This window comes from Gracilinanus agilis, chromosome 4, assembly GCF_016433145.1.
Source record: "Gracilinanus agilis isolate LMUSP501 chromosome 4, AgileGrace, whole genome shotgun sequence".
Classification (NCBI taxonomy): Eukaryota; Metazoa; Chordata; class Mammalia; order Didelphimorphia; family Didelphidae; genus Gracilinanus; species Gracilinanus agilis.
In genome coordinates this window covers 105,110,057-105,128,715 of record NC_058133.1, presented here as the reverse complement: position 1 = coordinate 105,128,715, position 18,659 = coordinate 105,110,057, and the positions used below count along the sequence as shown (strand labels likewise).

The following is an 18,659-nucleotide window of genomic DNA, read 5'->3' as shown; positions in this document are numbered from 1 at the left end:
GGTAAACTGAGTCATCCAAAAATCCACATTGACATCTGGATTTCCTAAAGCACTTTACATTTAAGCACTTTCAAAGTACTCCCTTGCAGGGAATCATTTATGATTTCTCACTATATCCCCTTTGTGACCAGTGACACATTTTAGAGTGGTTTCATACAGTACAAGCGGAGCTAGTGGCCTTTGAAAAGTTGGGATGATTTTTCTAATATACAAATTGACATTGAATCTGGGACTTTTACCTCCTGGAGGTGCTTGAGGGAGATATTCACCTGCAAATATTTTATGAGAAACGAAAACATTGTTTTGGTGCTACCTATCTGATTTTTTTGTATGCACAAATAGAATCTGTATCTTACTTGGTCAAAGGCCAGCTGATCACAAATCAGATAAGCAAAGGAGAGGCCAATTTTTAAATCTTCTGTATGTTCTCCTCACCCCACCCCATCTAGAGTCCTGGGATGGGCTAAGGAACTTCACCACTTGCAATGGTGCCTTGAGAGAATGGAATTTAGCTGTCTCAATCCGACTCAGTGAATTTCCCACAGCAGCCTGTCCCATAGCCTGTTGCCACTACCGCCTTGTCTGGCTCTCCTAAAGTTCATCTTCCAGGAGGATGTAATTATCCTGAGGGGCAGTGGGATGGGAATGGACTTCTTCACCAGGCTAGGGAAAATATTAAAGGCGATCGTTATTAAAGGGTGGAAATACTTTATCCAATCGTTTGATGAAGCTGAATGACACCACTCCCTCATCAGTCTGTCCCAATAGGGAAAGGGGCCAATTGGTTAACCAGAAGGGACAGAAATTGGAGATAGATGTGCTCTGGACAACAGCTGAATCAGGACTTTGAGATGGGTGTGGGATTCCAATTCTGCGCTCAATCAACCTGAAAACTGAAGATAGGCAAAGTAATAACACGGAGAGACTTTTTCAGTAAAATGCAGATAATTCCGAATGTATCCACTGAGCTTCCAGAAAACTGCCCCTTAGAACAAAGAATTTAAAAAGAAAACTCAAGGTCCTTTAAAAAAAATCACTCAAATGATTCCACTAAGAGCTTCCCAGGGCGTATATTGAGGCCAAACTCCAAACTAAATTCCAGTTACTCCTATGGGCACACGGGGGCCACATAGAGGTCCTGGGTGGGGGTCGGAGGGAAGCCAAACGCCAAATCTTCTCTTTGATGACCTTCATGCAACACACCGGGAGTAGGTGGGAGAAAGGCTCCGGCCCTCGGTCCGGAGGTGTACAGCCGCCTCCCTCTCCTTTTACAAACGGCCCAATGAGCAGCTCCGGCGGGGATATTTCATAAGCGGCGGCCCAGTGAGGGAATGAGGGGCGGATTTCTTTGGGGGCCTGGCCCAGTGAGAAGAGTGAAAAATAGGGCCCAGCTCGGAGACAGCCCAATGCGAGCCGAGATGAGGGCAGGGCCTGAGGCTCGGCGGGGCTATATAAGCCACCGCAGGAGGTACGCGCTCTCCAATTTGCTGTGTTGGCCGAGACCCGTAACCTGTTTGCAGTCAACAGCACCTTCCCATCTTCACACTTCAGAGCAACCATGGTGAGGGGGGGAGGACTGTACGGAAGGGTCCGGGCTGCTGGGAGGGGGCACTTTCCCACCCACTTTCCTGGGACTTGGCTATGGGGAAGTCCCTAACTAACCCGTTCTGAGGGCACTCCCAGATGGAGGGTCGGCGAGATGGGTTACGTTGTAGGAATCCAGTCTGATCCCTTGGAGAGGAGGGGAAAGTGGAATAAGCTGCTCATTTACTAACTCGCCATGTCGGATTGTTGGCTCCAACCCCGTCCCCCCCTTTTAGATACTCTTGGAGGTCTCTTGGGATCAGGCAGGAATCTTTGACCCTCCCCTGCCCTTATCTCATTTTTCTGGTGGAGAACAAAGTCTCCACCGCCCTTGGTGTTTGGACACCCTGAGACGGAGAGAGGGAGGGAGGAAACTCTCCTGCTCTTGGTTTAGGGGTTCTGGGGCCCCTTGGTCTGATGTCAGTCTGGAGCAGGCAGCCCGCACTAGGACAGAGGAGTGGGGCGGGGCGCAATTTGAAGTTTCAAGCTTCTTTACTGTATTAGCTGCTTAAGATTTGGGGGCTTCCCTAATGTTGCCTCTTCCAGCGCAACAGGAAAAATCTCCCCCTGTGCGCTGGGTCCTTTTAAATATTTGAAGGGAGGGTTGTGGTACAGTAATCTATCCTGTCCCTGCGCCTGCCAAGTTTCCCAAGTCCTGCCAGCAGGGGTCAGCGCCCTAGGGAACGCCTCCTTTTTGCAGCCGAAAGGTGGTGATGCCCTTGGTGGTAGGGGAGAGGGAAGAAGGTGAAGAAAAAAAAGATAGGAGTTTCAAACATCTGGGCCGAGCCGCTCGAGAAGTCATCCGCCCGGCGGAAGCTGGAAGGGACCCTCTCTTTCTAGACTCCGGAGAGTGACTTGATCTCTTCCAGTTTGCTTCTTCCCGTTGTGCTATAGAAGATGGAGACAATGGCCCACTTGGAGGGCTGGGGAGTGGGGAAGGATGTCACAGAGGCTGTCTAGCCTTCTTGGTTTTACGCATTTCCAAGTGGTGTAGGATACTTGGCCAATCACGATACCTTTGACTGGAATCTAGAAGTCAGGTCTTGCCTTTCCTAATTAGGGAAAAGGAACTTGCCTGCCTGTTTGGGCAGGAGAAGAGGGGGGAGGGTGAAATAGAGGTCCACAAAGGGGACTGGTTCATAGCAATTAGAGTCCTTGTACAGGAAGCCGGGTATTCTGGAGGCTTAGAGTATGGAGCCGGTGCCCAGACCCGACTCTAAGCTAATGCTGTACCAGCACAGCAGTGTCCATAACAATTCCCCTTCTTCAGTTAGCAGGTGATATTGCTTTTACTGGCTGGGTGGGAATGAGGATTGAGCCAACACAGCGGATCTTGCCAGTAGGAAATAGCAGGAAAGGTGCTGTTATTGTTCCTCTAAAATCCTCATTTCCCAACTTCTTCCCCTACCTCGAAAAACAGGAACAAAAAAACCTCTGCTCATCTGTGCGTTTTTTTTTCTCCTCCAAACAGCGAGAGTGTATCTCTATCCATGTCGGCCAGGCTGGAGTGCAGATGGGCAATGCCTGCTGGGAATTATATTGCTTAGAGCATGGTATCCTACCCAATGGTACCATGTCCAGTGACAGGACCTTGGGGGGTGGTGATGACTCCTTCAATACCTTCTTCAGTGAGACTGGGGCTGGCAAGCACGTCCCCAGAGCAGTCTTTGTAGACTTGGAGCCTTCTGTAATAGGTAAGGAGTTTTTAAAAAGAACCCTGTTTGGGAGAAGGGAAGGGAGAGAAAGAAAAGCTTCCCCTTCCCCCAACCTGGACTCCTTGCCCTGGGCCCCAAAGCCCTTGGGGAACCTGGCTTGGGAAACGAGCCTGCAATGGAATCCAAGTCTTTCTGCTTGCCAAAAACAACAGGGCAGTCTGCTGCTCTTGCCACTGCTGCCTCCAGGAGAGAGCAGTGCTGAAGACCCTGGGTTCTTCCTGTCCTTGGGGCCAGGGAGGGAAGAAATTCCCCAAAGCACCACTGCCTTCAATCTCTGCCTTGTATCTAGAGCTGCTTTTATCTGGAAGTGGAGGGAGCAATCCCAAAAAACATTCAGTAGAGTTAATCATCTCCATGTGGGTGGACACTGACAGCTAGGTATTCTTTCAGCCAGTCTGATGGGGGATAGGGCAGGAAAAACAGGAACAGACACTTCCCCCTCCTTCTGCTCCCACTCAGAAGGACACAGGCACCTCCTCCCCCTTCCAAAAGGAGTAACAGTTCCAGGTTGACTAATCTAAGGGGAATGGGATTCTCATAAAATGATGGATGCTTAGCTAAAAGAATTTAACCAATACTTCCAAGCAGGGGATTGTTTGAATTTATTGTTATTAGCTCTGTAGGCTCCCCAATGCCTTTTTTCTTAACTCAACTGAACCTCTTTGACTTCCTGCCCTATGAACCTCCCAGCTTTCTAAAACCATTGCTGCAATTAGCAGGTGACAAGGTGGGAGCGTAGTCCTGATGTCTATCTGGCTTACTTCTGTTTTTTATTATTGTTATTAACAAGAGCAGCAACGTTAATAATAAGCATTTCTAGATGCATAGCAGAGATTGGGGTCATCAGTGCTTTGATGATGAATTTCTTCCTTCCCTAACCCCCACCCCAGCACAAGAACCTTGAGCCCTCAAAAACAACAACAACAACAATAATAACCAGTACTTATCTAGCACTTAAAAGTTTGTCAAATGCTTCTCAAATGTTATTTTGTTTTCTCTTCATAACAATCCTGGGAGGTAGATAACTATTATCATCCCTATTTTATAGATGAGGAAATTGAGACCCAGGTCAACCCTAAGGGTCTGAAGCCAGATATAAAGTCATTTCTCTTTGACTTTTACCCAGTGGCCCCACTGGACCAACTAACTATCTGCCATTACTTTCTCCTTTCTCCCCATCTCTTCTTCTTCCTTGTAGGTCAAAACAGATGCTGATCATGTCTACAATGAGTTTTGTGGGTTTTTTTATGAGTTTCAAGTTAGTAGGAAGAACTAGTCTTGAAGAGATCTGAGTGTTCAAATCCTGAATGCTGCTGGACATGTTGCTTTTCTTCTCTGACTCCCTATAATAGTATTCCTCCTATGTGCTTCACAAGATTGTTATTAAAAGCACTTTTTAAGCTCCAGAGAAATATTGGAATGTTTCCCCATTCTAGAATTAAAGACTTAAAAGTTAAAATGTTGTTATTCATTCATTCATTCGAGATTCTTCCTGACCCCATTTGGGCTATCTTGGCAAAGATACTGGAGTGGTTGCCATTTCCTTCTCCAGTTCGTTGACAAACTAGAAAACTGAGACCAACAGGGTTAAGTGACTTGCCCAAAGTCACATAGCTAGTAAGTGATTTAAGGTCACATTCGAACTTGAATCTTCTCCACTCCAGGTCTGGTGCTCTATCCACTGCGCCACCTAGCTGCCCAAAGGTTAAATATCTCTTACCTTTCCTTTACACCCAGACTCTCAAACCCATAGACCTAAAAGTCTGAAGTGAAAGGCTTAGGATAAGCCAGACCCTTTCTCCGTTCTGACCTATTCTCTGTGACGAAATTCATTAGGGGGTGGTAATGTTTTAGTTACTTTGCAAAATATAGTCCACTAGGGAAGACCAAATTTGGCCTTAGACCCACTAGACCCTGAGCAAGTCATTTAACTTCTCTCTGAAGTTCTTCTATTGTAAAACAGACATCATCATAGCATCTACCTCTCAGGGTTGTTAGGATCAAATGAGATGATAATAGTAAAGCACTTAGCACCATGCTTTGTATATAGTAGATGCTTTAAAAATGACTGTTTCATTCCTTCCACTAACCTGTCCTTTCTTCCCTTGATCCTCACAGATGAGGTTCGGACCAGCATCTATAAACAACTGTTTCACCCAGAGCAGCTGATCTCTGGCAAGGAAGATGCTGCAAATAACTATGCCCGGGGCCATTATACTGTCGGGAAAGAAATAATTGATCTTGTACTGGAGCGCATCCGAAAACTGGTGAGCTGGGCAAGCATGGCATCCTCCCTTATCTCCCTCAACCCTTACCTTCCTCCTAGTCATCACCATTTTCCCCAAAAGTCTTTGGGACCTTAGGTAGGAGGATACGAGTAAAGGAAAACCAGACCTCCCTTGCCAGAGAACAATGGTTCCCCAGTCTTCCGTCAAGGTTGACCTGTCCAACCATTTTTCTGGTGTCTGCCCCTCCCAAGGAATGGTCACTTAGGCAGCATCAATGAGAAATGTTCTAAAAGAGAAGATGCTCTCAAATTGAGATTAAACTAGGAAAAAGAAACCTAGAATAAAGAATAGAACCTTTCCCTACAGTGGAGTTTTTAACCTTTTGTGTATGTCACAGATCCCATCTTGGAATGTGTCAATGAAATCCTGGCCCTCCCTTCCCCAAGTTAAAGACCCCAGCCCTAAGGAAAATTATCCATCTGAGCCTCTTGCTCAGGGCGATTTATTGGCTCTTTCGGTCCTTCCTCAAACCTGGAGGGTCTGATAATCTATTTGAGCCACGTATCGGATCCAGTCCATTCTAAATCCCAACAAACAGAGGGAGTAAGGAGCTCCAGTGGCCCCATGGCCCCACACCTTTGATTATCTTCTGTCCTCATCCATAACTACTTGACATGGCTGTTTTTAGATGATTAATTGGGAATTCAGGGCAGTACTCACCAGCCTAGAAAGTTAATAGTTAATCTTGCTCTTTAGTATATTCCATTCCCTACCTGGAGGATTAAGAGCTGTAAATGTATCTAGCATGTGGCAGGAAAACTAACTGAGTCAGAGATCTCCCTTTTTAAGAAAACAATTCTGTTCTCTGGCTTTAAGCCAGTCTTCCTAACGGAAGAAACTACTAGGACCAAATCAGGAAGATCCTGATATTCTCCCTAATGCCTGCCTTGCCCCGAAAGCTACAATGACCTAGCGGCACTTAAATCTTTCCAGGTTGTTTCAAGTTCTTTATAGTAGAAGTGTGGAGGCTGTGGGAACCTGGGGAAGCCAACAATTGTGGCTTATCCCCATTATGTCTGTACGTCTCCTTAAGATCCTTTAATTACCTCCCAGATAATCTCCTCCCTAAAAGCTACTAACATAGGAGAAGGGAAGAAAGTATGTCCTTTTATACTTTGTTTTGTTTTTAAAAGGGAATTCTTTTCCCAAATCGAGGGGTTTGGGGGTAGATGTCTCCTTATTCATTTGAGAGGGTTTTGTAGTCTTTCTTGCCTGATATCTTAGCCACTTGACATGCGTGTTTTCTTCCTTCTTTCTTTCCCATCAGTCGGACCAATGCACAGGACTGCAGGGATTTCTGATATTTCACAGCTTTGGGGGTGGTACAGGTTCAGGCTTCACCTCTCTCCTGATGGAGAGACTCTCTGTTGACTATGGCAAGAAGTCCAAGCTGGAATTTGCCATCTACCCAGCCCCACAGGTTTCCACGGCTGTGGTAGAACCTTATAACTCCATCCTGACCACCCACACCACACTGGAGCACTCAGACTGTGCCTTCATGGTGGACAACGAAGCCATCTATGACATCTGCCGCCGGAACCTGGACATCGAGCGTCCTACCTACACCAATCTCAACCGGCTCATCGGCCAGATCGTTTCCTCCATCACCGCCTCCCTGCGCTTTGACGGCGCTCTCAACGTAGACCTCACCGAGTTCCAGACCAATCTGGTGCCTTATCCCCGAATCCACTTCCCCCTCGTCACCTACTCGCCCATCGTCTCTGCTGAAAAGGCCTATCACGAGCAGCTCTCTGTAGCCGAGATCTCCAATGCCTGCTTCGACCCCTCCAACCAGATGGTGAAGTGCGACCCTCGTCACGGCAAGTACATGGCTTGCTGCATGCTCTACAGAGGCGACGTGGTGCCTAAGGACGTCAATGCCGCCATTGCCACCATCAAGACCAAGAGAACCATTCAGTTTGTAGACTGGTGTCCCACTGGCTTCAAGGCAAGTAGGAGAGGCAGGGGAGGGAACCGAGGGTGGCTGATGACCCAGATCCCCAGTATTTGACTTGGGATACATTGACTGTAAAATAGCACCCGTTTTAAACGTGGCACTTAAGCCTGAGTCAGAGCCCAAATATGTATCTTCCCTGAGCTTGCATGGTCAAGTGGAGAAAGGAAGCTCAGGAGTTTATGGTGGTTAGAAGTTCCTGGATGCTCAGGGAACACAAACTCACTTTCTCGGACCCGAGGCAACCAAGACTAAGAAGGTAAGAGCTACTGCCCAGACATCCCCTGATAAATAGATCGGAAAGGAAGACGGCGACTTAGGTTATTGGTGAAGGCAGAGTGACTCTCTGTTGCCTCTTTTTTGAATCCCCAGAGCTTAGCACAGTACCTAGTATGCAGCGGGCACTTAATAAAGATTCATTGAATTAAATTGAAATGAATGCAAGGTCCTAAGTCCTTTAAACTCCCCATATAAGGGTAGGAGCAACCCCAACCTTCGGTTTCTCCAACCCTTTTGACTTATCTTGGCTCTCACAGGGTTTAGAATGCAGACCTTGGGATTCTTGATTGCCGTTTTAAAAGAATTTGAATCATGCAGGAAATTGGCAACTTATTGGTCCTTTCTGGGCCTGAGGCATCACAGCTTGTTAGTGTCAGGACTGAGCCTGGAATTCAGTCTTCTAATTACTATGTAGAGTTCATCCCCAACATCATCATTGTGTTGTGTCCCAGAAGTATACTTTTAAAAATTGGTGAACTCTCAAATAATTAGTAATTTACCTCCTAAACAATTAGGAAAGACTACTTGGATTTCTTTTTTTTAAACCCTTACCTTCTGTCTTGCAATCAATACTATTTATTGATTCTAAAGGCAGAAAATTGGCAAGAACTAGGCAACTGGGGTTAAGTGACTTGCCCCAAGGTCACACAGTTAGGAATTATCTGAGATTAGTTGTTTTCTTTTTTAATAACTCTTCCCTTCCATCTTAGAATCAATACTGGGTATTGGTTCTAAGGCAAAACAGTTGATAAGGGCTAGGCAATGGGGTTAAATGACTTGCCTAGGGTCACACAGCTGGGAAGTGTCTGAGGCCAGATTTCAACCCAGTCTCTGGGCCTGTGCTCTCAATCCAGCTGCCCCCCTGAGATCAGATGTTTGTTTTTTTTTTAAATATCTTAGAATCAATACTGAGTATTGGTTCTAAGATAAAACAATGGTAAGGGCTAGGTAATGGGGGTTAAATGACTTGCCCAGACCCAAGACCTCCCCAGATGAACGCAGGAGACCTGGAGGTGTGAGCGGCCCCCCATCCGCCGGAGCTAACTTCCTTCTGTCTCTTGCAGGTGGGTATCAATTACCAGCCCCCGACGGTGGTGCCCGGCGGAGACCTGGCCGAAGTGCAGCGGGCGGTCTGCATGCTCAGTAACACCACTGCCATCGCGGAGGCGTGGGCCCGTCTGGATCACAAGTTTGACCTCATGTACGCAAAGCGGGCGTTTGTACACTGGTATGTGGGCGAAGGCATGGAGGAAGGAGAATTCTCTGAGGCCCGGGAAGATCTGGCAGCCCTGGAGAAAGATTACGAGGAAGTAGGCACAGACTCTATAGAGGGAGAAGATGAAAGCGAAGAATTCTAGAAAGCGTCCAGCCACCAACCTCATTCGGCCTTATCCGTCTTTTGTATCTTTCTCTTTTCCTACCACTCCAAAATAAAATCTTTTCTTACCTGCAGTAAATGGGGTACTTTGTGGGACTTTGGGGTAGGGAAGGGACGGTGTGGGTGCCCCCCAAAAGTCTGCAAACTCTGCTGCTTTTCGTTGGCCTTTTACTCCTCTTTCTTTCCCTTAGCTGGACTGAAAGTAGAACAAGAAAATGAAAACTTTGAAGGTGGATGAATGGGACTCCAAGCTTCCCTCTCCTCCTCCTCCTTCTGCGTCCACATTTGACAAATTCTCCCTGTGTCCATTGGTGGGGCCTAAATGAGGCTGTCAGAAGAAGCTTTTCTCACCTCCCAGGACAATTGCTCCTCTTTTTAGACCGTCTTCCCATGAGCATTTAGCTTCCCCTGTGTACCCCTTGTAGGCTCCTCCAAGTCTATGGTAGGGCAAGAGCCTTATAATCTGGTTTCCCTAACCAAGGTGACTGGGACAACTACAGTTAAAAGCTCAGGCTTGTCACACCACTGGCTACCTTTCTCTGAGATCAGTCCCATATCACCTGTGAAGAGTGAATCAATCAGTGACTTTTAAGTTAATCAAAAACTGAAGTCCCCCTACTTAGAACCTTAGCAGTCCCTAAGCATGAGAGTTCACAAGTCACTTGGCTAGAGTGGGTGACAACTCCAGAGGCCACTGCCCTCCCCACCACCACAGTGCTAGGCAAATTGAAAGACTGGGATTGGTTCCTGTAAAGAGGGGAAGGGACTATAAAAAGTCCTGAACTTCCTGTCCAAGGGACTTCTCCTTTGGAGTTCTTTGGAGTCTCTGTTCCTTGGATCTCCTTTGGAGGACGATGGCTCCTAGGAGCTTTTGGACTTCGAATGGGAGCATTGGGCTTTCCACTGGAGTTTTCGGCTTTGGGACTTCGACTTTTGGTTTTGGAGCTTCTTGGAGTGGAGGATTTTCTTGTTGGGTTCGTGGCTTCCTCGGTGAGCTTAGCTCATGAGGGTTTTTCTGCATTGGGACCTTGCCTGGATCTTGCCCAGCTTGCTGGTGAGTGACTAGGATTCCCACATGGAGATTAGAACTCTGTCAGGGAGCGAACTTCATTTCACCAGATCAGCATTTAGGGTAGGCTAGGCTAGGCAGTCTCCTTACCTCTTTCCCTTCCTCATTTCCCTCTTTTTACTAATATTCCAATTAAACAAAATTGTTAAAAGCTGCTAATAGACCACTTTTTATAACTCTTATTTAATCAAAATCCCAATTTAATCATTATACACAGAAGCCATCCGTGCCCAAAGAATTCTCATCCAAGATTATTAGTTCTACATATCACAACATAGGTTTTGAACAATAGGCATGTCATATAAATTTGTTATTCAAATTAGCACTTACATCCTACTACCTTGTTTTCCCCTTTTCAATTCTATTTTATTTCTCTTCCTACTAGTCTCTCACCATGAAATATGTCCTAGTCCTTTTCCTAACTGAGGAGGTGAAAATGAGTACTTTATCCAAATTGGATCCTCAGCCTTTTTTTAATCTGCCCTTTTTTCCCCTTGTCTCCAACACTCTCAGACTCCCTCCTCTATAAATGCCTGATTCTGGTCTATTGAACACCATGGCAATACTATTTTGGCAACTAATTCTTGCTGACCCCAGATCCTTCCACCAGTGATCTGTACTCTTGTGAAATCATTTTTCAGTTGTATCTGACTTCATGACCTCATTTGAGGTTTTCTTGGCAAAGACACTTGAGACAGTTCCACCATTTCCTTCTCTGGTTCATTGGAAAGATGAAGAAATTGGAGCAAACAGGGTTGAGTGATTTGCCCAAGGCCATGCAGCTAGTATCTGAGGTTAGATTGGAGTCTTCTGACTTTGAGGCCCACATTATCCATTTCACTAACTAGCTTCCAGATTTGTGCTCTTCCCTCAAGGTAATTCCCAACCAACCAAATTACCATCATCATTCCTTCTCTGAAGTTACTTGCCTGGGGTTAGGACAGATCAAAGAGAAAATGATCTGGAGAAACAGCTCCTGACAAGTGGTAAACCCTTAATAAAAGCTTGTTGACTAACAGGGAAAAGAGGTAGGGTGGGTTCTACATTTGCCTATAAAACTGGCAGCCAACTCCCAGTAACCTGTGACCCACAGACAGCTGTCTTGACAGGTGGTGTACACAGTCAAACCTGTGGAACCAGCTGCTCCTCTTCACTGGTTTTTAGAGATGGTTCCTGAAAAAATGGATGCAGCGGGTTACAGCGGAAAGAGCACCAGCTCGAGAGTCCAAAGACCTGGGCTTAAATCCCACCTCAGACCCTCACGACCTGTATAACTTTAAGCTAGCATGTCCCATCAACTTCTGTCAGCCTTTGTCTATAAAAAGAAAGGTGTAATTGGACAATTCTGAGGTCCCTTCCATCTCTACATCCACGACCCCATGCTATAAGCTACCCAAGTCCTTTGTCCCTCAGTCTTGGGCTTAGCTAGATTTGGGGAAGTGGAAACAATTCCTCGTTTCCTTATTAGCTTTAAACTGCCCCAACTTCCTATTAGTCCTGTGCTGTGAGGTAAGATGTTGGGGGTAAGGGGAAGCAGATTCAAGTCTGGAAACTGGCCAACAAGATTGGTACTGCCACCAAGGTCTCTGGGAGCTCCATTAGCCTCTGAGCTTTTTTTTTTTTTTTTTTCCCTTACCTTTCATCTTAGAATCAATACTGTGTATTGGCAGAAGAGCAGTAAGGGCTGGACAATGGGTTGACTCACCCAGGGTCGCACAGCTAGGAAGTGTCTGAGGTCAAGTTTGAAGCCAGGACCTGTGACTTCCTCTTCATCTTCCTCTTCCTACTCAGTTATATAAAATTGAGCTCTCTTCCCCCCCCCCCACTCTTAGTAGAAGGAAAACTGTCCACTATAATGACATATATAATACACATTATATATGTAATTATGTGCAAATATATGAAGCAGGGGAAATATAAATCTTAATTCCCTCAATGGCAAAGTATTTTCCCCAAGTCTCGTCATTGACTGTGTCTATGCAACTCACCAATTGGTTTTCTTTATTTCTTTATTTCTTTTTTTTTTTTTTTTTTTTTAGCCAGACCTGGGATTCCATCAATGTAAGGAACCACCCTTCCCCAAATGAAGTTCAGCCTTAGAGAGTAGCCTAGATGCATTGAGTAACTTGTGACAAGTGCCTTGGGCTCTGGTCAAGTTTAAAGGTGTCCCACTTTCCATCATTTCTCCTGATTCCTTATATTGGAATTCAAACTCTGAGCTCAGTGGGGTGAGATGGATCCCTAATAAGGAAAAGGGAGACAATTAAGGCAATGGAATGGAACGGTCCCAGCTTCTTCCCTGGTGACTCCGGCATGTCCAGGTGGGTGACATGCTTCCAGGGAAAGAGGGCTGGCCCACCCTAGATCCAAGCTCTCTTGATTCTGCAAACTTACTTGTTAACCTGATTCCTGCTTCCAGACCATGCAAAGCAGCAGTCCAACCTTCCCCTGAAGCCATCTACACCAGCATTGCTGCCCTACTTTTCCCCACTCAGACCAGATTTTCCAGATTCATGCTCTAGGCCTTGAAGTTAATCCACTCATCTTTTGAACATCAACCTGGACTGGGGACTAAGTATGTGCAAACTATCTTAGTCAATCAATTAACATTAATTAAGTGCCTTGTATGAGCCAGATACTGTGCTAAGTCTTAGGGATATTGCAAAAGAAAAAGACAAATTTGCAAGAAAACCCCAAATAGGGTCACAAAGGATCAGACACAACTGAAAAATGACTGAACATCAACAACTTTAACCCTCTCTAACCCCTACATTTAGCCAGCCCCAACTAGATGAAGCTTTGGACCATCCAGAGCAGTATTTCCCAAACTTTTTTGGCCTACCGCCCCCTTTCCAGAAAAAATATTACTTAGTGCCCCTGTCACATACTATCACCGCTCCCTTACAGTTATTCACTGCCCCCAGTGCACCTGTGGCCATCACCGATCTCCTGGATCACTGCAGCACCCACCAGGGGGATGCGATGGCGCCCACTTTGGGAATCATTGATCCAGACCAACTATAATAGAATTAGAGGACCATACATTTAGATGCATCCAAGTCCTTCCTTCTACTTTATAGATGAAGGAACTTCCCTAAGACACAGGGAAGTTGTGATTTGCCCAATTAAGTATCCAAGGTAGAATTTGAACCCAGATTTTACTGACTTAAAGTCCTGAACTCTATCCACTCTGCCATATTGCTTCTCTAAATTATCCTACCACTTTCCAGCAGTCTAGGCAGTATCTGACCCACCTCTTGTTCAAGGCATCCTCTGTCAAACAATAGTACCATTGACTTTGGAAAGGGTTTGCCCTTTCTCCAATGGATCAATTTGCCTTTCCTGAGGCTCCCTCCCCCCACCCCACCTTTATTAGTCTACCCACCCACACCCAAGCAAAATTGCCTTCTTGGCCACCACTCCCTGATATGTATTGTTCAGTCCTTTCATTCATATCTTATTCTTCATGACCCTATTTGAGGTTTTCTTGGCAAAGATACTCGAATAGTTTGCCATTTCCTTCTCCAGCTCATTTTACAGATGAGGAAACTGAGGCAAACAGGGTTAAGTGACTTGCCCAGGTTCACATAGCTAGAAAGTGTCTGAGGCCAGACTGGACCTCGGGAAAATCAGTCTTCCTGACTCTAGGCCTCCTCACCTAGATGTGTACTATTTTCCCCTGTTAGAATGTAAGCCTCTTGGGACAGACAGGTGGTACAATGGATAGAGCAAGTCATTTAACACCATTTGCCTAGTCCTTTCCCTTCTGTCTTAGAGTTGTTCCTAAGAGAAATTAATGGGGTTTTGTTTTTGTTGTTGTTATGAGCAAAAGGATTTTATTTTTTCTTTATGTTATTCTATTAACAAATTCCCACCTAAGTTTTCCAAAGTTACACAATTCATGTTGTCTCCCTCCTCTGTCCTGGAGTTGACAAGCAATTCCACTGGGTTATACATGTAACAAATGATATTTGTTTAATGTAAGCATTTTTTTTTAAATCCTTGTACTTCGGTGTATTGTCTCATAGGTGGAAGATTGGTAAGGGTGGGCAATGGGGGTCAAGTGACTTGCCCAGGGTCACACAGCTGGGAAGTGGCTGAGCCCGGGTTTGAACCTAGGACCTCCTGTCTCTAGGCCTGACTCTCACTCCACTGAGCTACCCAGCTGCCCTGATGTAAGCATTTTGAGGGGAGGGAGGGTCTCACTTTTTATGTTTGGGTCTCCAGCCTGCTAATGTGTTTAGTCACTTACTAGTCTCTTTCACTAGTAAGTACATATTTCATTAATGAATGCTTTTTCATTTCATTTCATTTGTAGTTTTCTTGTCTCATTTACCTGGGAAATGTCCCTTCTGGGAGGACCAGCACAGCTCTTCCCTGGGAAAGCTCTGTGACTCCCTTTGAAGTGGGAGGGAGAAGGAAGAAAGAATCAGGAAAGTTAGTGGAAGGAAGTGACTGCCCAGTCACCTACCCTAGGCTTCCCTACCCCAGGCTGCTTCTCCTAAAAAGAGCTGGAGATGGAGATTACAGTGCTACCTCCCACTACCCTCAATGTCCCTGATGGAGAATGAGTTTGGGGTGGGGACGGAGGGTCTTTCCCCCATCTAAGCCTCAGTTTCCTCATCTTGAAAATGATTTGTTGTTTTTCAGTCCATGAATTGTGTCCAACTCTTTGTTGACCCCATGAGCTTGACAATGTTGTCCACAGGGTTTTCTTGGCAAAAAAACTGGAGTGGTTTACCATTTCCATCTCCAGTGGTATAAGGCAAACGGAGGTTAAGTGACTTGCCCACTGTATAGTTAGAAAATCTTGAACCCCCTAAAACTACATTACCCAGAATGCTTTTCCCTTTGTGCACGTTTGCGTCTTCACGTAATTGTTTATAAATTCTGTAGCTCCTCCTGCTTGCGCTCTTTTTTTCAGAACTGTGGCTGGGTTAGGTAGTTTTTTTATTTTAGTTGTTATTAATAAAACTTTATAAAAAATAATAGTTATTGTATATTAATTTTAAAACTCACACCACAATCATACAGCTAATAAGTATCTGGGACTAGATTTGAATTCAGATCTTCCTGACTCTAGTCCTGGCACTCTATCTACTGAGCCACTTAAAATAATAGTATTGGATTAATAAAGTAACTGAGATTTATGCAATGCTTTATGTATATGGCTTCATTTGAGTCTCATAAGTGAAGTCAGAAGTACAATCATTATTATTATCCTCGTTTTACCAATGAGGAAACAAATCTAGACTCAGATTAAGTGAGTTTCCAGCAATCACACAATGAGTTTGTCTCAGAGGAAGGACTTTAGCCCTCAGGGAGTTAATCAACAAGCATTTAGTAAGTATAGTTTTTCTGATTCCAAGTCCATTACAATGTCTCTATAGCCAGAAGTGTGATGGTAAATGTTTAATTGGTGGCTTTTGGGGAAAAATAAGCACACAAGACAATTTAAAATTTAATCTGCATTATTATGCATTTTCTTGAGTCTAGACCAGAAAGCTGAAACTTCAGCCTGAGATCCCAAACCAGCTGCCCACAGGGTTCCGTAAAGACCACCAAAAAATAATTTTTACATGTTTAAATAAAATTTTATTGTATTTAAACCATTGTAGAAACCATTCTTCACATGTAGTATTTATAAAAATAAGTAGATTTAGCCTCATTGGGTCATAGTTTGCCCTGGTCCATACCAGAAGCACCAAATTTGAACCAGATTAAAATGTAATTGGGAAGGGGCAGCTAGGTGGCTCAATAGATAGAGAGCCAGGCCTGGATTTGGGAAGACCTGGGTTCAAATCTAGTCTCAAACACTTCTTACCTATGTGACCTTTGGCAAGTCACTTAACCCCAATTGCCTAGTTCTTGCCTTGAAACCCAAGTATACTTAGTACAGATTCTAAGACAGAAGGTAAGGGTTAAAAAAAAAAATATATATATATATATATATATACATATATATACACACATACGCACACACAATTGGCAAATGTTTAACATAAAAATAAAAATATAATAAAACATAAATAATATTCATTTATGGTTCTCTAAACCAATATGCAGCCAGTAGGGATCTTTCTATTTGAGTCTGACACCATGGGAAAACAATGAACAAATCAGTACATCTATTTTGTAGTGTTTTGCCCAGATGTGGTTACTCAGCTCTGCAATGTTAACAATCAGCTCTCATAAAATGATTTTGGGGTGGCTTTGTAGTGTCCTCTGACTACAGCCAACTGACTTCGGGATTAGGCATCATCACTTCCTAATTTCCTTTCATGACAGCTTCATCCTTCAAAAAATAAGATTAATCAACAAGGGAAAATTCTAGTCAGGATCTGATGTCTCACCATCTGTTTCTGTGAGTGGAAAGCAGGGGAACCTTGGGAAAAAATGACCCCTATCACTTAAAATTTGTGATAAAGAGGAAAGAGAGTTTGAAATGCATCCTAGGTTTTGGAGAGGAGATTTTTGAACAGTTCAGAGGAAGGATAGGTGTATAGTCAGTGCAAAAGGGAGAAGAAACTCTCTATATTAAAATTTGGGGAAATATCAAGAGGAAAAAATAGGAGTTATTTGAAAAGAACTGATTTCAGTGCTCAGAGATACACACCAACTTGAATTTTTAAAAGAGAAATAGAAGGTGGCAACCAGGACTGGTAACAGAAGAGAAATACTGAAAAGCATAGCTTCTTGTTCAGTCATTTCCAGTTGTGTCCAAATGGGATTTTCTTAGCAAAGATACTGGAGTGGTCTGCCATTTCCTTCTCCAACTCATTTTACAAATGAGGAAAGTGAGGCAAATGGGGCTAAATGACTTGCCCAGAGTCACACAGCTACGATTTGAGACTGGATTGGAACTCAGGTCTTCCTGACTCCAGGCTGGGCACTCTATGCTACCCCTAGGCAAGGCACAGTCTTATATAAATGGGGCCAAAAGTTCAAAATGAGTTGTGTCTGTCAAGGAAAGCTAAGGACAACAAAATGTTTTGTTTTACTTAGTGGGTAAGAAAAAAGAAAAGATCCAAGAAAGGATGGGACTTCTTCTCTGGAGGGAATAGGACTATTATAACTGACAAAAGAGAAAAAGGAGAGTTGATTCTTTGTTAACTTTGTTTGGGTTTTCTTTACCAAAGGAACCTTTGGACTGGAAAGAACAGAAGTCAGAAATGACTAATAAGGAGTTGATAATTAATATAAATAAAGAATAAGAGAACCCTTAGCTGTGCTCTTGGGATGACTGAATCAGGATCCAAAATGTTCTTTGAAAGGCTAAAACATAGACCTGAATCCTATAAGATGAAATTTAATAGGAATTAATGCAAAAAAAATTATTGAAATTGGATTTTAAAAAACCAAATTTCTATATACAAAATAAGAAGAACATAGACAAAAGTTTGGAGAATATCTGGGGATTTTAGTGGATTGCAAAATCTTTGTAAATTAGTAGATAGGTGGCACAGTAAAAAAGAAGACTGTGCCTAGAGTTAGAAAGACTGGAGTTCAAATCCAGATCTACTTACTACCTCTGTGACCCTGGGCAAATCACTTCACACCTCTGTCTGCCTCAATGATAAAATTGGGATGATAATACCATATACTTTGCAGAGTTGTTGTGAAAATCAAATGAGATTATATCTGTAAAGAATTTACTATAGTGCCTAGCAGAGAGTAGGCACATAATAAATGCTTGAACCCAGTACCAGATTTGAAACTATATTATAAAGCAGTAATTATCAAAACTCTCTGGTACTGGGGGCAGCTGGGTGGCTCAGTGGATTGAGAGCCAGTCCTAGAGACAGGAGGTCCTATCTGGCCTCAGACACTTCCTAGCTGTGTGACCCTGGGCAAGTCACTTGACCCCCCCATTGCCTAGCCCTTACTGCTCTTCTGCCTTGGAACCAATACAATGATTCTAAGACAGAAGGTAAGAGTTTAATTAAAAAACAAACAATCAAAAACACTATTTGGTACTGGTTAAGAAATAGAAGGGAAGAGCAGTAGAACAAAACAGACATACAACAAACAGTTATAAAAGATTATATAATCTTGTATTTGACAAAAGTATAGATCCAAGTTTTGGGGATAAGAACTCAGTATTTGGCAAAAAATACTGGGACAATAGCAAAATAGTCTGACAGAAACTAGGTATAGACCAATTTCTCACACCACTTACTAAGATAAGATCAAAATGGATAAAAGATCTAGATATAAAGAGAGCTATCATAAACAAATTAGAAGAACAGGAAACATTACCTATCAAATTTATGGATAGGGGAGAAATTCATGAATAAGCAAGAGAGAACATTGTGAAATGTAAATTGAATAATTTTGATTACATTAAATTTTAAAATTTTATACAAACAAAATTAATATGGCCAAGATTCAA

The 18,659-nt window shown here is 43.8% G+C and overlaps 1 protein-coding gene across 1 annotated transcript; it reads left to right on the top strand.

The window, feature by feature from the left end:
• The first annotated feature begins 1,543 nt into the window (after window positions 1-1,543).
• On the top strand, window positions 1,544-9,272 carry LOC123243940 (tubulin alpha-8 chain). Its single transcript, XM_044672124.1, has 5 exons — window positions 1,544-1,561; window positions 3,056-3,278; window positions 5,418-5,566; window positions 6,855-7,535; window positions 8,885-9,272. The coding sequence occupies exons 1-5, from the start codon at window positions 1,559-1,561 to the stop codon at window positions 9,176-9,178; spliced, it is 1,350 nt and encodes a 449-aa protein (XP_044528059.1). The 5' UTR covers window positions 1,544-1,558; the 3' UTR covers window positions 9,179-9,272.
• Window positions 9,273-18,659: the final 9,387 nt, after the last annotated feature.

What these genes read in the sequence shown, in the direction of transcription:
- LOC123243940 (XM_044672124.1), top strand. An exon ending in CTTGGAGCCTTCTGTAATAG is followed by an intron (nt 3,279 to 5,417) that starts GTAAGGAGTTTT and finishes TGATCCTCACAG; the next exon opens with ATGAGGTTCGGACCAGCATC. An exon ending in TGGAGCGCATCCGAAAACTG is followed by an intron (nt 5,567 to 6,854) that starts GTGAGCTGGGCA and finishes CTTTCCCATCAG; the next exon opens with TCGGACCAATGCACAGGACT.